Raw genomic sequence first — 15237 nt, forward strand, 5'->3', positions numbered from 1 at the left:
TTCAATGGTTGTCAAGTATTGTGTAGAAAGCAGAACAGGAGGAGCCCAGAAGGACATAGTGTGGCCTTTTGTAGAATTAACACCTTTAATCTAATGAATTTTCTTCATTAAGTTATTAAACAGTCATTAAGAAAGTTAGAGAAGTGATTTTTCTACTTCGGTTTTAAATGATAGAATAACGTATTTTCAGAATCTAGGGATTTTTTGAAGCTAATTTTTTAAAATTGAAATATCTAGCCCTTTGGAAGAATATTAGGAAGTCTGAATAGTTGCTTCCTTAAAGAAACACTGAAATACAAATTGTATGTGAATTGATGTATTCTCCTATTTTACAAAGATGAGCTTTGTCAAGCAATGATTGTGGTCTGTATTGCTAATAACCTTAATAAATCTTAATTAGATATTTACATAAAAGTCCCATTTTTCATACCAGCAGGTCTTTAGTGTAGGTCTGAGAAGAAGGATGTCATGTCTTAATGAAATAAACTCTCTTAAAATTTCCTTTTAAAGTGTCCTTGAAACATTAAGAGGAGACTGTGTGTTGGCTTCTTTTAATGTGTGATTTTAGTGTTAAATGGTTACTTTGTTAATGCTTTTTCCCCTCTGTATCCCTAATAAAATTCTTAGTATATTTCATCTGGTCAAAGGATTGCTTGGCTCAGACATAGGCTTTGTTTCAAAACAAGTAACTGTTTAAGACAGTCAATTGAGGTACTATTTTCAAAATGTCACTTAAATCAAGACTTGAAAACATATAATTGAGGGAAACTATTTGTAACGTGGTACAAAAACAATGACAAAATAAAGCATTTATATTCGATAAGACAGGCTCTCAGTGAACTGTTGGCATTTACTTTAATTTATTAGAGAAATTGAATATAGAAAAAGTTTTGTGTCTTGGTAACTCCAAAGATTAGAAGTTAATCTTATAGCAGTAATGATTCTGATCTCAATACAGGTCAGCAGAATGCTATTTCAGGACAATATGTGAAATTTACCTACTCTTCTATTGCTAAATTTCAGTTATTAAATTAACTCAGTTAAATACTTACTGGATTTTTTTAATAAACAGTAGCCAACTGCACTCACTGAAACATTTTTTTTTAAAGATGTATCAATAAAAAGATAAGCCTTAGTTAAGAGTAGATTATGAACTTCGTTACATGTCTAGACTTTGTTTGGAATAAATGGACCTTGTTTGTTGGAAATAGTCTTCTGTGTATTTTTGAACATACGTTGTTTTTAATTCAAATGGCTTGTCTGTCCTGTGGTACCCCCCTTCTCTGTCCTGATATCATGGCAAGCTTGCCTATGGGCATTCTTTCTAATACTATTTGGTCAGTAGTTCATGAGTCTGTGAAATCATGGATGGATCTCAAGTTAGCCTTTTTTTTTTGAATTTATTATTGTAATATGCTTTCCAGGAAACTGGTATCTGTAGAATCACGGATGCAGTAATTTTCAGAGGTGATCTTCATTTTTCAAAAGTGTTATTCATATTGCATGATAGTCAAAAGTATTCATCAGGAAATTGTGTAATTTCTAATATTTTACGTGTGACTGGTCTTATTAGAATTAGCTGCTCTGTGGTAAATCTAGTATGCCTAAACCACACAAAATGCCTCTGTGGTGATGATCATGGTGTGGCCTGGGGGGAAGGGGGGAAATACAGCATCATAAGTGAGTCTTCATCTTTGTAATATCTGGGGCTTGAATCATACTGATTTTGGTAGGCTGGAAAAATTGCCAGTGCAACTCCAGTGGGCGATAAAAATTAATGTTTGCGTGTGTGAGAATTTTCTGTCCTGGGAGGTATTACAGTTGCAACGATAGTGTAGAACAGAGCTGTAAGGAGATGAGGTTGAGGAGGAAGTAGCATCACTTTTGAAGCTTGGAGAACTACCAAAAAAATAAAGGCCTTGTTTATACTGTGAAGCATTGTGCATTGGATTTTGAGAAAAGGAGGGAAAAACTCTATTCAGTTGTAATGGGCCTGAATCTCTACAGGCCTTAAAATGGTGCTGATTTCTCAGTTTCTTTTAGTTGAACAGTTTTTCAGGATGGGAAAAATAATATGTCTGATTATATAGACTTCCTTTTTCTTTGCTGATTCTGGGCTATCCTTTTACAGTTTTGAAATAAACGATCTTGACTCAATTCTTCCATTTTCTGATTTTATCTTGGAGGAGTTGTATATGTCAGGTGTGTCAACAAGTCCATGAAAGAAGGGAGATCAAGAGAAGCAGCTTCTGTACAGAATCAGACGTTGTGAAGGGCAAGAAGTTTTGTCAAAAATTCTTCACTAACTTGGCAAATTCAATATTCTGGAGGAATCCTGGCATTCCTGTGGGGAGGAACAGCTATTAAAAATCTGCAGAATATGAACGCAGGCAAAGACTGTGTCCTACCAGTACAAAAGGAGGCATTTAGGTGGACGGAGAGTCAGTCCTAAACCTGGAACTGCTCTAGGGAATTTCACTTTCCGAGCTACAGCCTGCTTTTGTGGGGCAATAGCATGTGCTGCTTGGCACTTCAAGTTATTAAGAGAAAGGTGACACTTTGCCCACTAATGATATCCAAATGGATCCTTTAAAGAGTAATTTTGATTAAAAGTTTTTGGTTTTGCTATTTTTTAAAAAAGCCCTCTGTTTAACTTTTTTTTTTTTTTTAATCTATAGAAAAATAGATTACTGAAACTGAAATAAAGGCCTCTATTAGCAGGTACACAGGTCAACATTAATCACCTTTTATCAGGTCCTTAGTTTTCTTTGTTTTCCCTTATATTTTCCGAAGGGCAATATTTTTCTGAAAATACCTGTCACTACTTTCCTTCCTTTCCTCCCCTGAAAATCTTTCTGAGAAGTATAATAAAAAATTTTCCTTAGTGTTTTCGTGAAAATAATGAAAAAAATTTTGTTCTGCAAAATAACTGTGGGTAGGAAAACAGTAAGGTGGGGAAGAACTTCTGTTATTACTAGAAAACTGCATAAGATTCTGCTGGGTGTCTGTGCAAAGGGTTTGGGCCTGAATCCTCTCAGCAGGGTAGCAAAATATGTAACTGAGAAAGGTTGTGCTGGTTTTGTGCTCTAACTTGTATGTTGAATTGGGTCTACAGTTCGCATGACAACTAAGCTTCATTCTAAAAACAGTGCGTCCTCATGAGTGTTTTCCCACAATAAATTCACTGAATCATGGAATGGCTGATTAGAAAGGGACCTCTGGAGGTCATCTGGGCCACCTAGAGCCACTTGTCCAGGAATTGCCTTTTTAGTTTGAGAAAAAAGAGGGAGAATACAATGCTGTACAAGCATAAAAGACACTTGGCTTTTCTTACTCTCTCACTTTCCATCAGGTGAGTGGGTTGGATGCAGAGACAAGGTGCTGTTGGTGCCCTCATGTCAGTGTGCAGGTGTAGCACCTAGAAATCAAAAACTCTGCTCTTGTCCAGGTTGAAGAAATGCAACTAAAGGTAAATTGAGTGAAAACAAAATGAGGTATTTAGCAGCTAATTAAAATAGTCATTCCATTTAAGCCTGATATGGAACTGAGAGTCAGAGTGGAAAAGGACCTCAGTTTTGCCTCTACATGAAAAACATAGCTACTTTTGTGCTTTAAAAACACATTAGGCTACATAGGCAGGCAGATCTGTGAAAGTGTAAATGATTTGTTTAACCTTGGATTTTCTTTTAATGCTTAATTATGCTTAGCATTAAAGTATTTCTGTGAAAACTAAAATGTGCAGTCATCACTTGATACTTCTCTAACAGTTTTCATTGTGGTGTGCTGTCCTTGGCAATTGTCCAGATGCCTGCCCAGCTCTTCTCTCGCTCCCTGTCCTCAGCAAAAGAGAGGGAAAATAGGATAAGAAAACTTGTTGTTTGAGATAAAGATGGAGACATTCCTTAACCATTGATATCATAGTCAAAACAGTCTTGATGAGGAATATTAATTTATTGCAAATTAAAATTGAAGTCGATTATGAGAAACAAAGACAAAATTTCTAATGTCTTCCCTTCCCTCCCACCCTTTTTTTCCTAGGCTCAAATTGACTTGTTTATTTCCAGTTCCTCTTCTTCCTCACTATACCTTTACATACTTTTCTTCTCATTTTAGGAGGGGCAAGAAGCACAGCATAATTCTGAGGACCCAGCTCTCAGTGAGAGTCCATGCCTGCATTGGTAAGTTAAGTTCCACATGTCTGAAAGAGAACAAATAAACAGAATGGATTTCCAAGAAGCAAACCTGGGGAGTATGAATCGGACTTAGCTGTGTTCCAAATTGACAGTAATGGCCAATAAATTGATTTTATTTTGTTTGTTGCATGCTGCTATTAGGTTGTATTAACTACACTACCCTTCAAGCATGTTAAATATCACTGGGAAGTATAGCATTTGACAGTGATGCCAGATGGTTGGGTGATTCTTTGAAGAATCTTCAGTTGTCTGTCTTGTCACAGCCTTTGTGTGCACCTGAAAAAGACTGTGTTCTGGATTGGGAATGGGATCTGAAGAATTGTTGGCTGACAGCTATCTGCTATATTTTAATAGCATATAAAGTTTATTACTTGCAGATCTGGGCTGCATATTTGTCATTATCACAGTGTCACTGTCTTAAAAACCCTGGTTAAAACAATGCTGTCAGAAGGAAAAGTCCAATGAAAGTCATAATGTGTATGTCAAAAGAGCTTTAAGGTTCCATGAAAGGAGGCTGATGGTGTTAATATGTTCTCTATGAAAGGTCTGGGATGGTGTTAATGTGTTGTCCAGCATGCAACAGAGCAGAATGTTTAAGTGTCAGTGGCAAATCTAATGCTCATGTCGTGGTGACAGTATGACAGATTCTATGGGTGGCGGGTCTAAAACAAAAAAAATTAGAATTCCTGTGTGTCTGTGCCACAGTTGTTTTCAGCTTCTCCATAGTAGATTCAACAGTGTAATACGTTTAACTTGTTGGTCTTGGTTCAAGATATCATAGCTGAAGCCTTGAAATATATCTTCCTCAAAAGAAGAGGAGAAAGTCAAAGTTTTGTGTCATTTCTACAGTGACTTTGGAGGGATTCAGCCTTTAAATACAGCTAAACCTTTTCCCCTGCCCCCAGGATATGTTATGAAATGGCATTTCTGAGAATTTGAACTGAGCATAAGCAACCTACAGAATTCCACAAATACCTCTCATTGAGAACAATTTCTAGGCTGCCTTGTGCAGGAAGAGTTTCTCCTCTACTACCATTGACTTGTGGAGGAACAGTAGAGCAAGCATACGTGTTAAATGTTAGAGAAGGAACAGAGATGATGCAAAGTATAAACTGATTTCATAAATGTGAGTGAAATTAAGAACAGCTTGTAGAAGATTGTTCTTGTTAGGTCTGGAAGTATATTTGGCAAAACAGACCAGTACAGCAAGAAAGATTTGATAAGCTTCCCGGACTGAGGTTTTATAAAAAGAATTTTCATGTAATTTTTTTTTCTCCAGAGTGCAGCCATCGAGGAATTGGAGCACATAAGGTTCTGAGTGTCGACGTGTGGTTGCATTGTTGTTATCTGTTTTCATTCAAGCTTACTGTGGGCAATTAGCCATATTACTGTGCATGTATCTTAATTGTTCCTATATGAAAGTGTAATCCCTTGTCAGGTGCTGTTGCTCTCTGGCGGCAGTGATGCATTCAGCAGTGAGTACAGAGGAAGCCAGGCTGCAAAACTTGAGTCCAGATTTCAAACTCCTAGAGAAGAGGTGTGTTTGGATAGGGGCTTTTGGCTTGGTTCATTATAGTTAGAAAAGCCAAATGCAAGTTCTGGTTCTAATTTCCATCCCCCCTGCTGAAGTTTTGATTTTTGGGGTAAGGTTTTGTTTCAGCCCCTAGCTTGATGTAATGTAGTTTCTTTTCTTTTATTTTCTTTTTCATTTCTTTTCATATCAAGTTCGTCTTATTTTTTTGATATGGGATAGTTTGAACGAGTCAGGGAACATTCTGTGTTTCTTACTACTGGCACTGTTTGCAGAGCTGTGCCTGGCAGTCAAACCTGTCACAGAATAAGAGGGCTATTTCATTGGCACAGTGGGTACTGCTGGTGTGTGTGTGCACATCAGCTGCCTGTTAAGTCTCTTTTGAAATGCAAGCATTAGGTTTAGATGTTAAAAGATATGTTACATATTTGGAGTAGAAGTCAGGAGCTGAAGGAATCTGAGATGGTGTTACGTGGAGTAAAACTGTCACACTTTGGGTGTTTCTTTCAGTCTTCAGTCTCCACAGAAAGAATTGTGGTTAGCAATGTTACTGACTCTGCAAAGTCCCCAACAGGTAGCTAGGGCTGCCTTCTGAGAAGGAGTGGTTTGTTGTGTAGTGACCTTTCTGCAGAGCCTCCTGTCATCTTTGTATTCAGAGTTTTACTTTCTTCTTAAGACCGGATAGGTGTAAAGAAGTAGCTCTCCTGCCATAAACTCTCCCATTTTGAAGCTGGATCACTATTGTTTTCCTTCTTCCTAACTCATTGTACTTTTAAATGTTGGGAAATAACAGAAGTGTTTATGTTCAGATGTCCAGATAAAGTTTTCCATCGTTAGTGACTTCAGATCTCTGGAGGATTCATTGGGCTTCAGTGTCAGAGGATGTATTGACTAGATCTACTACTACTGATGTTTTTGAGACCTGGGAAGACTTAGCAAGTCTCATGTCAAGTTGGGTAGGATTTTTGGTTTCAAGCAGAGCAGGGAAGGAATAATACCTAATAACTTGAGCGCAGAAGTTGTGGTATTTTCTGCTCTGTTAAATATAAGTCCCTGTTAAGTACAAGTCCCTGTTAAGTACCTTAATTTAATGCATTATTACTTTCTCCTTTTTTTTCAGCTCTCAATTTCAGTTCTTTTCTTATGTACATATTAAGGACTTTCAGCATGAAGGAATAAATTTTCTTTTAAATATTACTCTATTCTCCCATTTTGGCTTAATCCTGATTAAATTATCAGGATTAATTAATAGCTTATACTTTTAAGTGGTTTTAATATAAACTTCAATATTTAGAATGTTTCTTTACATCAAAAAAGAACATTCCTGAAAACAGTTCTGTTCAGAGAATGTAACTAATTGAAAATTATAGATGTATTTTTGTACTTGTTGATGTCCAAAGACCTTAGTTGAGGAATCATAAAATCATAGAATAGAGAGAGTTGGAAGGAACCCAAAAATCATTTAGTTTGAACCTAATAACTAAAAGTCGTTTAGTTCTAACTCCCTGTCATGGGCAGTGATGCCACCCACTAGAACAGCTTGCTCAGGGCCTCATCCAAGCTGACCTCCAGTACTTCCAGTGATGGGGCATCTACATCTTCTCTGGGCATCCTGTTCCAGTCTCTCAGCACTCTCACGGTAAAGAATTTCTTCTTAACTTCTAATTTAAATCTGCTGTCTCTGAGTTAAAAACTATTGCCTTTTGTCCTATTACTAGCCACCCATATATAAAGTGACTCTTATTTTTTAAAAGACCCCTTTGATTACTGCAAGGCAGCTATAAGGTCTCCTTGAAGCCTTGTCTTCTCCAGGCTGAGACCCAGTTCTCTCAGCCTTCACAGGAGAGGTGACCAGAGGGCTGGAGCGTCTTTGTGCCCTTCAGACCTGTTCTACCAGGTCCATGTCCTTCCTGTGCTGGGGATTCCAGAGCTGGATGCAGAGCTCCAGCTGGGGTCTCAAAATGGCAGAACAGAGGGGCAGAAGCCCCTCACTCAGCCTTCTGGCCGTACTTTTGATGGAACCCAGAACATGATTGGCCTTCTGGACTCTGAGTGCTCCTTAAATCAGATAGTGTCAACTGTAGGGTTTTTTTCCCACAAGCTTTTGAATTTGACCTTTTATTCAAATCACATTTATTATGAGTTACTACCCTTGTGGGAAAAGTATTTTTAGTATTTTTGGCAGCCATATGACTTTGTATTTATTGTGTCTTGACATTATTTTAGTTTGTATGTATTTAACAATTACAGGGCTCAGCTGAAGCCTTGATAAAGTCTAATGTAAATGAGAATGTAACTATAGAAAGTGAACACCAACAATGTCAAAAGTTTTAGCCCCTGAAGCTAAATGGAAGGTTGTAGTCAGAGCAACATGATGACAGTGAAGTTTTAAAGATCTTTACCAGCTCCACTTTTCCTGCAGAAGGACTCTGTTTAACCATTAGGTCCTTGGTTGGCCAGCTCTGTTTGTGGCTCCTGCTTCCTTTGTTTGTTCATTGCTTCATGGCTTTTTTTGTCAAAATCTGGTGTGATCTCTGAGAGAAAAGGCACCATTTGCTCTCATATATCTGGATGCTGTATTTAGCCCAAGAGAGCCCCCATGTCCTCTTCTAAAATGCTTATTCCTGTGATGTTAAATCAGGAGTGTTGCAATCAGTGCTGAGAATGATGTTTGGACAGGGATCCATGACAATGACTTAGAATGATTCTGCCAAAATAAGTTTGGTGTAAGCTTCAGTTGTTAATACAATGTAATACAAGAAGAATGCAAATAACAAAAGTTGATGTGATTCTGAGTGAATGTATTGACCTGGGATTACTTAGAATACTGTGGCTTGGAAGGTTAGCAAATGTTGCAAGGAGTATTTTAAATTTTACTACCTTTTTGTGTCAGTTTGTTAATAAAAAATCCCCCAAAACCCCAAGCCAAATAAACAAACAAAACCAACCAAAAGACACACCCAGGACCCCCAGTAGGTTATTTAAATGCTTTTGCTTTATAAAATTACACTTTTTGTATGGTTAAATCTCTCTCCTATATTTGTGCAAAGTTTTCTTTTATCATCCAGTAGATTAAAAACAATTTGCATGGATATTTGTGTATATTGCATTTCATAGCTTGATCCAGTGAGGGCCCTAAACAGAGTGCAAGTATATTATTGCAAGAGTCTTGCAAAATGTATAATACAGCTTTGGTATAAGTTGTTATAGCCATTTTATAATCCTGATCTATTGGCTCTTGCATGTGAGTAGATGCAGAGTTACCTCCACGGTGGATTATTCCCAACTCTGGGACACCAGTGCTGCCGTGCTGCACAGCGGCTCTTTCTAGCCCCTACTATCGGGGCATCTGTGTTAACCAGCAGTGTTAGCACCAATAACTCAGCCTTTCCACAGTGCTCTTGGGATTATCTTTTTGATATCCCTTGCTCTTAGTATCATTTGTGAAATGTAGCCATAAATATTTTCTTGAGCATGTATTGTTCTGGGATACCTGAGGGAAGCTGTAAGCTGGCTGTAACCAGGGGGCTAGTAGAAGACATCTGTTTTTATTTGTCCTGTAATAGATGAACTATGCACCTAGTCCTTTTTTCCATGTACAGTTTTTCCTTCTGTTATCCATTATGTGGACTTGCTGCATGTGTTAGAGCAGATATGATTAGATTCTACAACTATTTGTGCATCTACTGAACCTTCTGGTAGGACTTGCACCTCAAGCACATGGAGGGACAAGTTCCTCTGGAGTGGAACCACTCTGCTTTCAAAAAGACAAAATCTTGTATCTCAACTTTTCTGCAACAGAAGGCCAGGTAAAGTTACAGACTCAAGACATGGACTGAAAGGGGGAAAACTCATGTTTTTGCCTTGTAAGAGCATTGAAACGTTGAAAAGTCAGTGCTGTTATGGTTAAGGAAATGTGATAAAGGAATGGTGAAACCAAGTTGCATTTCATTCTCTGAGAACTAAGTTAAGCTTGAGCCTACAACCCATGTTCTTGGTACTGTCTCGCATGAGATGCTTCTCCCTGCACATATCATTACTCCATTTCATTCTTCTGGAGTTTGTGCATTTGCTGAGTGCTGGAGTAGGTTTTTCATGGTCATGGACAATTTGAAGTTCCTCTATCTCACACTTCAAATCCTTGGTGCTTTCTTTTTAAGAGGAAATAACTTAATGGATTTTAAAATAAACAGCTTGCTTTTGATAAGGGTGTTTCTGAACACACTAAGAAAAGAAGCCTTACTAAAAAGCTTTCCTAAAGGCAGCTTAATTGTAGGACTTTGAGCTGTTCATTTGGGCAAGTAGTGATACATTCCAAAGAAAGAGAGGAACTTTGGGTTGTTTGAAGGACATTTTACAGTTTTATGTTCAGTGCTAGGCATTCCTAATAGAAAACATTTTCAGTCCGAGAGAGGGAACATGTGGAGAGCATTAGCAGTTCAGTAAAACGTGCAACCAATTCGGATTTAATTTAAAGGGAACAAAAGAGGTGCCTTGAGAATTTGTCGGAAGCGCTGTGGTTTTGCCTTCTTTGCACTGATGGTAACAGGAGAGAGAGAGAGAGAGGTGAGTTGAAATTGCTTTATCAAATATCTTCTTAGCATAATTTGGACCAAAAAGACTGTGATTAATGGATATAATGGTGCTACACAGGGATCTTGCATGCATTATGGATTTGTAATTGTGATACGCTTCCTATGACTCTTGCTGCAACTTGGTAAAAGTCCTGACTTAAATGAAGATAATAAACAACATACTTATTAGATGTAAACTGACATCACACAAATTGAAAAAACCTGAAAAGAAATGCCAGAACTCGGGGGGAGTTTTTTAAGGGCTAGGCTTTTTTTAATAGAATAATTTGAGTTCTAGTTAAAGCAGTGCACACAGTGCTTACTGGGGCCTGAATCCAGATGTTATTTGAGATATCTGGTTCAACTCTCTTTGAGTGAAATGTGAAATAGCTGCAAAGTCTGTGATAAAAATACCTTTTTCAGTTTTTAGGATTATTTAAATTTTCTTTCCTGAGAATGTGGAACACAGATGCTCTAAGTAAAATCCTCTGGTTCTCAGATCCGATTACTTTGTGAAAAATCTATCCATATAAATAACTTGTGGTTTTGCTTTAAAAATGTACACCTCTATAAATTGAAATGTTACATTTCTGTTGTACTTGTCGTGCACATGTTTGGTCAGCCTCTTTTGTGGGTATGAACCATGGTACTTCCCCATAACCTGTGATTTACCTTCTGTTATCTCACTGGGAAAGCTCTGGGCAGTCCTGCAGGATCTGAGAAGTTGTTTGAGACAAGGATAGATTTCCAAGATTTGCCCTGCATATTTGGTTTAAGTTATGATACTTAAATAGACTTTTTAGCAAGAAGAGCGAAGAGACTTTAGAGCAGGTAATGTCTCCACTAGCAGTGGCATTTTCATATTGAAATGGTCGATTCTTGCATTAGATGGCCTTGTTCCAGATTTGAAGGGACATCTCTGGGGCATGCTAGTGGGATGCTTTTCTTGTCTTGGGAAGCATTGTTTTAAAATGTGAAAGCTTAGCTGTCTCAACTCACACTGGGAAGTGTTGCCGAAATTGAGTGAAATGTATCTGAATTTCCATATCCTCTTTCTGACTTTTTTTTTCCTGACAACTTTCCTATTTTTTTTTTGTTTGTTTTGTTTTTGCCATATGTAAAGATCTGCAAGGAAGATGGACTCTGTTTTTGACTCTGAACAGTGAGATTTAAAACAAGTCCTATTTCTAAACAAAATAATAACAACAACAAAACTTCCTCAATCATCTTCAGTGGTACTATAAAGGAAACCATCTCCTCATAAATCCAGGAAGGTAAATTAGTGTGATACTTTGCTTCCCACTGCCCAACAGAAGTCCATTTGGACTTGTTTCAGATTTTTTTTCTTAAAGGACTTTAAAAGTATCATACTATTGATAATGGAATTTTTGTAAGGGGATTTTTTCACGGCAATCTAAACATATCTTCTTGAAGATTAAAAAAAAAAATCTGTGCAACAATTTAAACAGTTTATAGCTGCTTATAATGGACTCCTATGAAAAAAAATGGTAACAAGTGTTGTATCTATGTTATTGAGGTCAATGTTATTGATAGCACATCAATAGCTGTTGATAGTTTTCATGTAGTTTCCCTTTTTGGCTATTTGCACTTCCTAAATACATTATAGATATTTGTATTGACAGGCAATGCAGTTCAACCTCATGGTCTGTATTCAGATGAGCTGTTAACTCATTTTGCTGTAGACTGAAGTACAGCATGTTAAAGCCCTTAATTAGGGGAGGAAAAAGTTCATAAGAAATATCTTCAAATAAATTAGCGTGACACTTGGAAAAGAACAGAATTATTTGTTTCCTGCCTCCATGTAAACCTGCTCTATACATAAGATATAAACCAAACAAGTGAATTGGATTCACATTAGTTCTCTTGAAACAGTCCAGTACACTCTCATGTTTTACGCTTTACCCTGTAGAACAGTAAAACAAAATTAAGGACATAAACTATGGAAGCAAAATTAGAAACTGTTACTTTAAAGCTGTGGGTTTGGAATAGGAAATTTTGGTGTTTCCATGTGATGTTGTTTTCACACAACTTCTGATTTGGCTTTGTTTGTAAGGAAGGCCGAGGGTTGCTGATTTTGCTGAAATGGAATTGGGCGAAATGTAGTTCCATCCTCTCTGAGGTGTTGCAAGATGCATGACCTGCTCATGTAGTGTAATACAAGGGAAGAAGGGTGTTAGTTCAAAAAACAGGGAATCGTGCTAGAAAGTAAGCTTCTCTTCAAAATTAAGCATTACATGTAAACTTTTGATGCCTTATGATGGTTTATTTCATATTAGCTTAAAAAAGAAAAAGGTGTGCATGTAATTGAAATGCAAGGTCAGGAGATGTATGTTTGAACATTGTCAGACTGATTATCTTAAAAAAATGGCATACTCAAAATGTGCAAACTCATGGTCAATGATGCTTCAAGCAAATGCCACTTACCAACTTTTTGTGAACTTGCTGCAAGGCCAGGTGTATAAGTATCATAGTTTAGACCAGGGCTATGTTGTTTCAGTCGTTATACTTACTGAAAGGAAGGTTAGGTTTTGTTACCATTTGAAGATCTCACTGCGGAAGATAATGTAAAATACATGTGGTTTCATAATGCTGTTCAACTGATTTTTTGTATGGTTTAATAACTTTCTTCCCACAATGATAGGTAATGATAAATGCACTATCTCATAATTCAGCAGTCAAGAAATAGTTGCTCCCTGTTGTTGGTTTTCATTATGACATTCAAGTAGTGTGTACTGTTCTTTCCTTGCCTTCAGCAATTCTATTCCACTTTCATTTATATTCTTTTCATGTTTTTCATTTGCAGCTGCTTTTATTTCTGTAGAAATTAAGATGATTTAATTTGTAAATTGTGTGCTTCTCAGTTTCTTTCATGAAAGAAATAGTTCAAAGATTGAGGAGCTTTATTTAAATAGGTGGCAGAGCACCCTGATGTAATATGTGTTGTTTTCTCTAAGACTCTCAAGTGAGATACACCAAATCGACAAATCAACCCAGTTTCAAGAATAAAGTTTACTATTATGAAAAATATTGTGACAGTACCTCTGGAAGCATTTAGATGCAATTCTTGTTTTGGGCTCAGAACATGCCATGGTCAGATGTGGTCATGAATGATGGAAGAAGCACCACTCATTTTCATTATGGTTTTTGTACTTGTATGAGCTTGATGAAATTGAGGAAATCATGGTATCTCTGTCTGGAAAAGGGGAAGAGAGAGATGGCAGTATTTAATTTGGAATATTATGCAATGTGGAAAATTAGCTTTATTTCACAACTTTTCATGTCTTTAAGTGTTTTTAAGTATGAGCTGTCCTTTTTGTGGGTGTGGGCGTTTTGTTTGTAGGGGAGGGGAGAGTTTGTTTGGTGTTGGTTTTGGTTGCCTGGTTGATTGGTTTTCTTGTGTTTTTTATGTGCAGCATCTATTTTAAAAATGATAACATCTTCTTTAAGGCTTTCTTTTCCTGCTTATGACTCAACAAGGTGCATAAAAATTTAGGCTATGAAGAGGTAAAGTTACAACCTCTTTATTTAGAACCCCAGCAGTTACTGTGGCTCAGCATGCTATTGTAGGATGTCATAAGATATGTCAACTCATATTTAGCAGTTTGAGATAAGTCTGATATGTATGAAGTTATAGATCAGGTTTCTTTTAACCTTTCAGACATTAAATATTTAGCTCTGGTCTTTCTATTAAAATATGAAGAGGAGTATGTTGGTAAACTCTTTGCTTAATAAAGGTCCTGTTTTTGCAGGTTTATTTCTCCCTGTGGCTATACACAAGGTTTACACATGAACTTTAATGGCCAGAATGTCTAAAAACTGGCATATCCAGTTAATTTGTTTCTGTACTGGGGAGTGAAATATAAATGTTGGATGTCTTCCTTACTTCTTCCCATAGTCCTAAATTCAGATTCAATGGACACTTAAAAGCCTATTCAGAATCAAATGCCTGTGGAGACATTTGCTTTCTCCTTCACTTTGTGTGAAATAAAGAAAGCTGAGAGTGTGGAAGAGTTTTCATCTGGTTGGGCATGGGAGGAGGCTTGGGACTGATCTCACCTGTGCCCAGGGGCTGGGGCTTTCCTCAGCCCTTTCAACAGTAGGGCTTATTCTGCCATATGTGCGGGCTGCATGAGCTGTTTTGGGCAGGGAGGGTGGTGGTCATGGTGGCAGGATGGCAGCCGCCTGTGACTGCCTTTCTGCTTCTTGCTGCTCAGAGCATGCATGAGTGGTTCCTTGTAACTGCATCACAGGTACATCAGGAGGCTTCCTTACTTTTTTTTTTCCCCGTCATTAATGCTGAAATGCTTGGTGTTGCACTTAGGAAGAACTTGCCGAAGAAAATGTGGGTGTGTTTGCATGAAAGGTCTAGCTCCATAAGTAACTAACCAGAAAACCTTTGTCAAATCCCTCACAAGAAAGTTCTGCTATGTTATTCTCTTCAACAACAGTACATTACAACTTAGTAATTTTTATTAATACCAATATGTTAAAATTCACAGTACATTAAAAATACTTTGGAACCAGAAAGAGTGGATGAGCAAATAAAATCCACCCCTATATCTTTGCTGGAATAGCCAGGTCCTCCTGCAGTATTCTCAGGGGTGGTGTAACCTGGGAAAAGGGTGCTACAAGGATGCTCTGAACAGCTCCTTGAAGCCCTGGCTGTGAGCACATGCTGTGCTTTTGACACAAGGTGAGTACAAGTGATGAATAGCAAGCACCTATAGCTGCCCTAGACAACACGCTCTGGTAGCAGTGACTGAGTCTCCTGGATTTTCACCCTGAGCTTAGTGATCTGCACATTGCTGTCACCAGGGTCTTCCTGTTTTATATCGTGTACTGCTGCTGTTGGGTGTGGTCTTGCCTTCTGTACAGTGCATGTTTCAAGCTGACATTCAGTCATTTGTAGATCTTTACT

At 37.6% G+C, this 15237-nt stretch overlaps 1 protein-coding gene across 14 annotated transcripts in view; it reads left to right on the forward strand.

The window, feature by feature from the left end:
- FHOD3 (formin homology 2 domain containing 3) overlaps positions 1 to 15237 on the forward strand; it is a 374713-nt gene that overhangs the window by 52404 nt on the left and 307072 nt on the right. For all 14 annotated transcript variants that reach the window (XM_063163493.1, XM_063163547.1, XM_063163530.1 and 11 more), the window contains exon 3: positions 4114 to 4178. In XM_063163493.1, coding sequence (XP_063019563.1) covers positions 4114 to 4178 — 65 coding nt within the window. The remainder of the gene's footprint in view (positions 1 to 4113; positions 4179 to 15237) is intronic.

This window comes from Melospiza melodia, chromosome 1, assembly GCF_035770615.1.
Source record: "Melospiza melodia melodia isolate bMelMel2 chromosome 1, bMelMel2.pri, whole genome shotgun sequence".
Lineage (NCBI taxonomy): Eukaryota > Metazoa > Chordata > Aves > Passeriformes > Passerellidae > Melospiza > Melospiza melodia.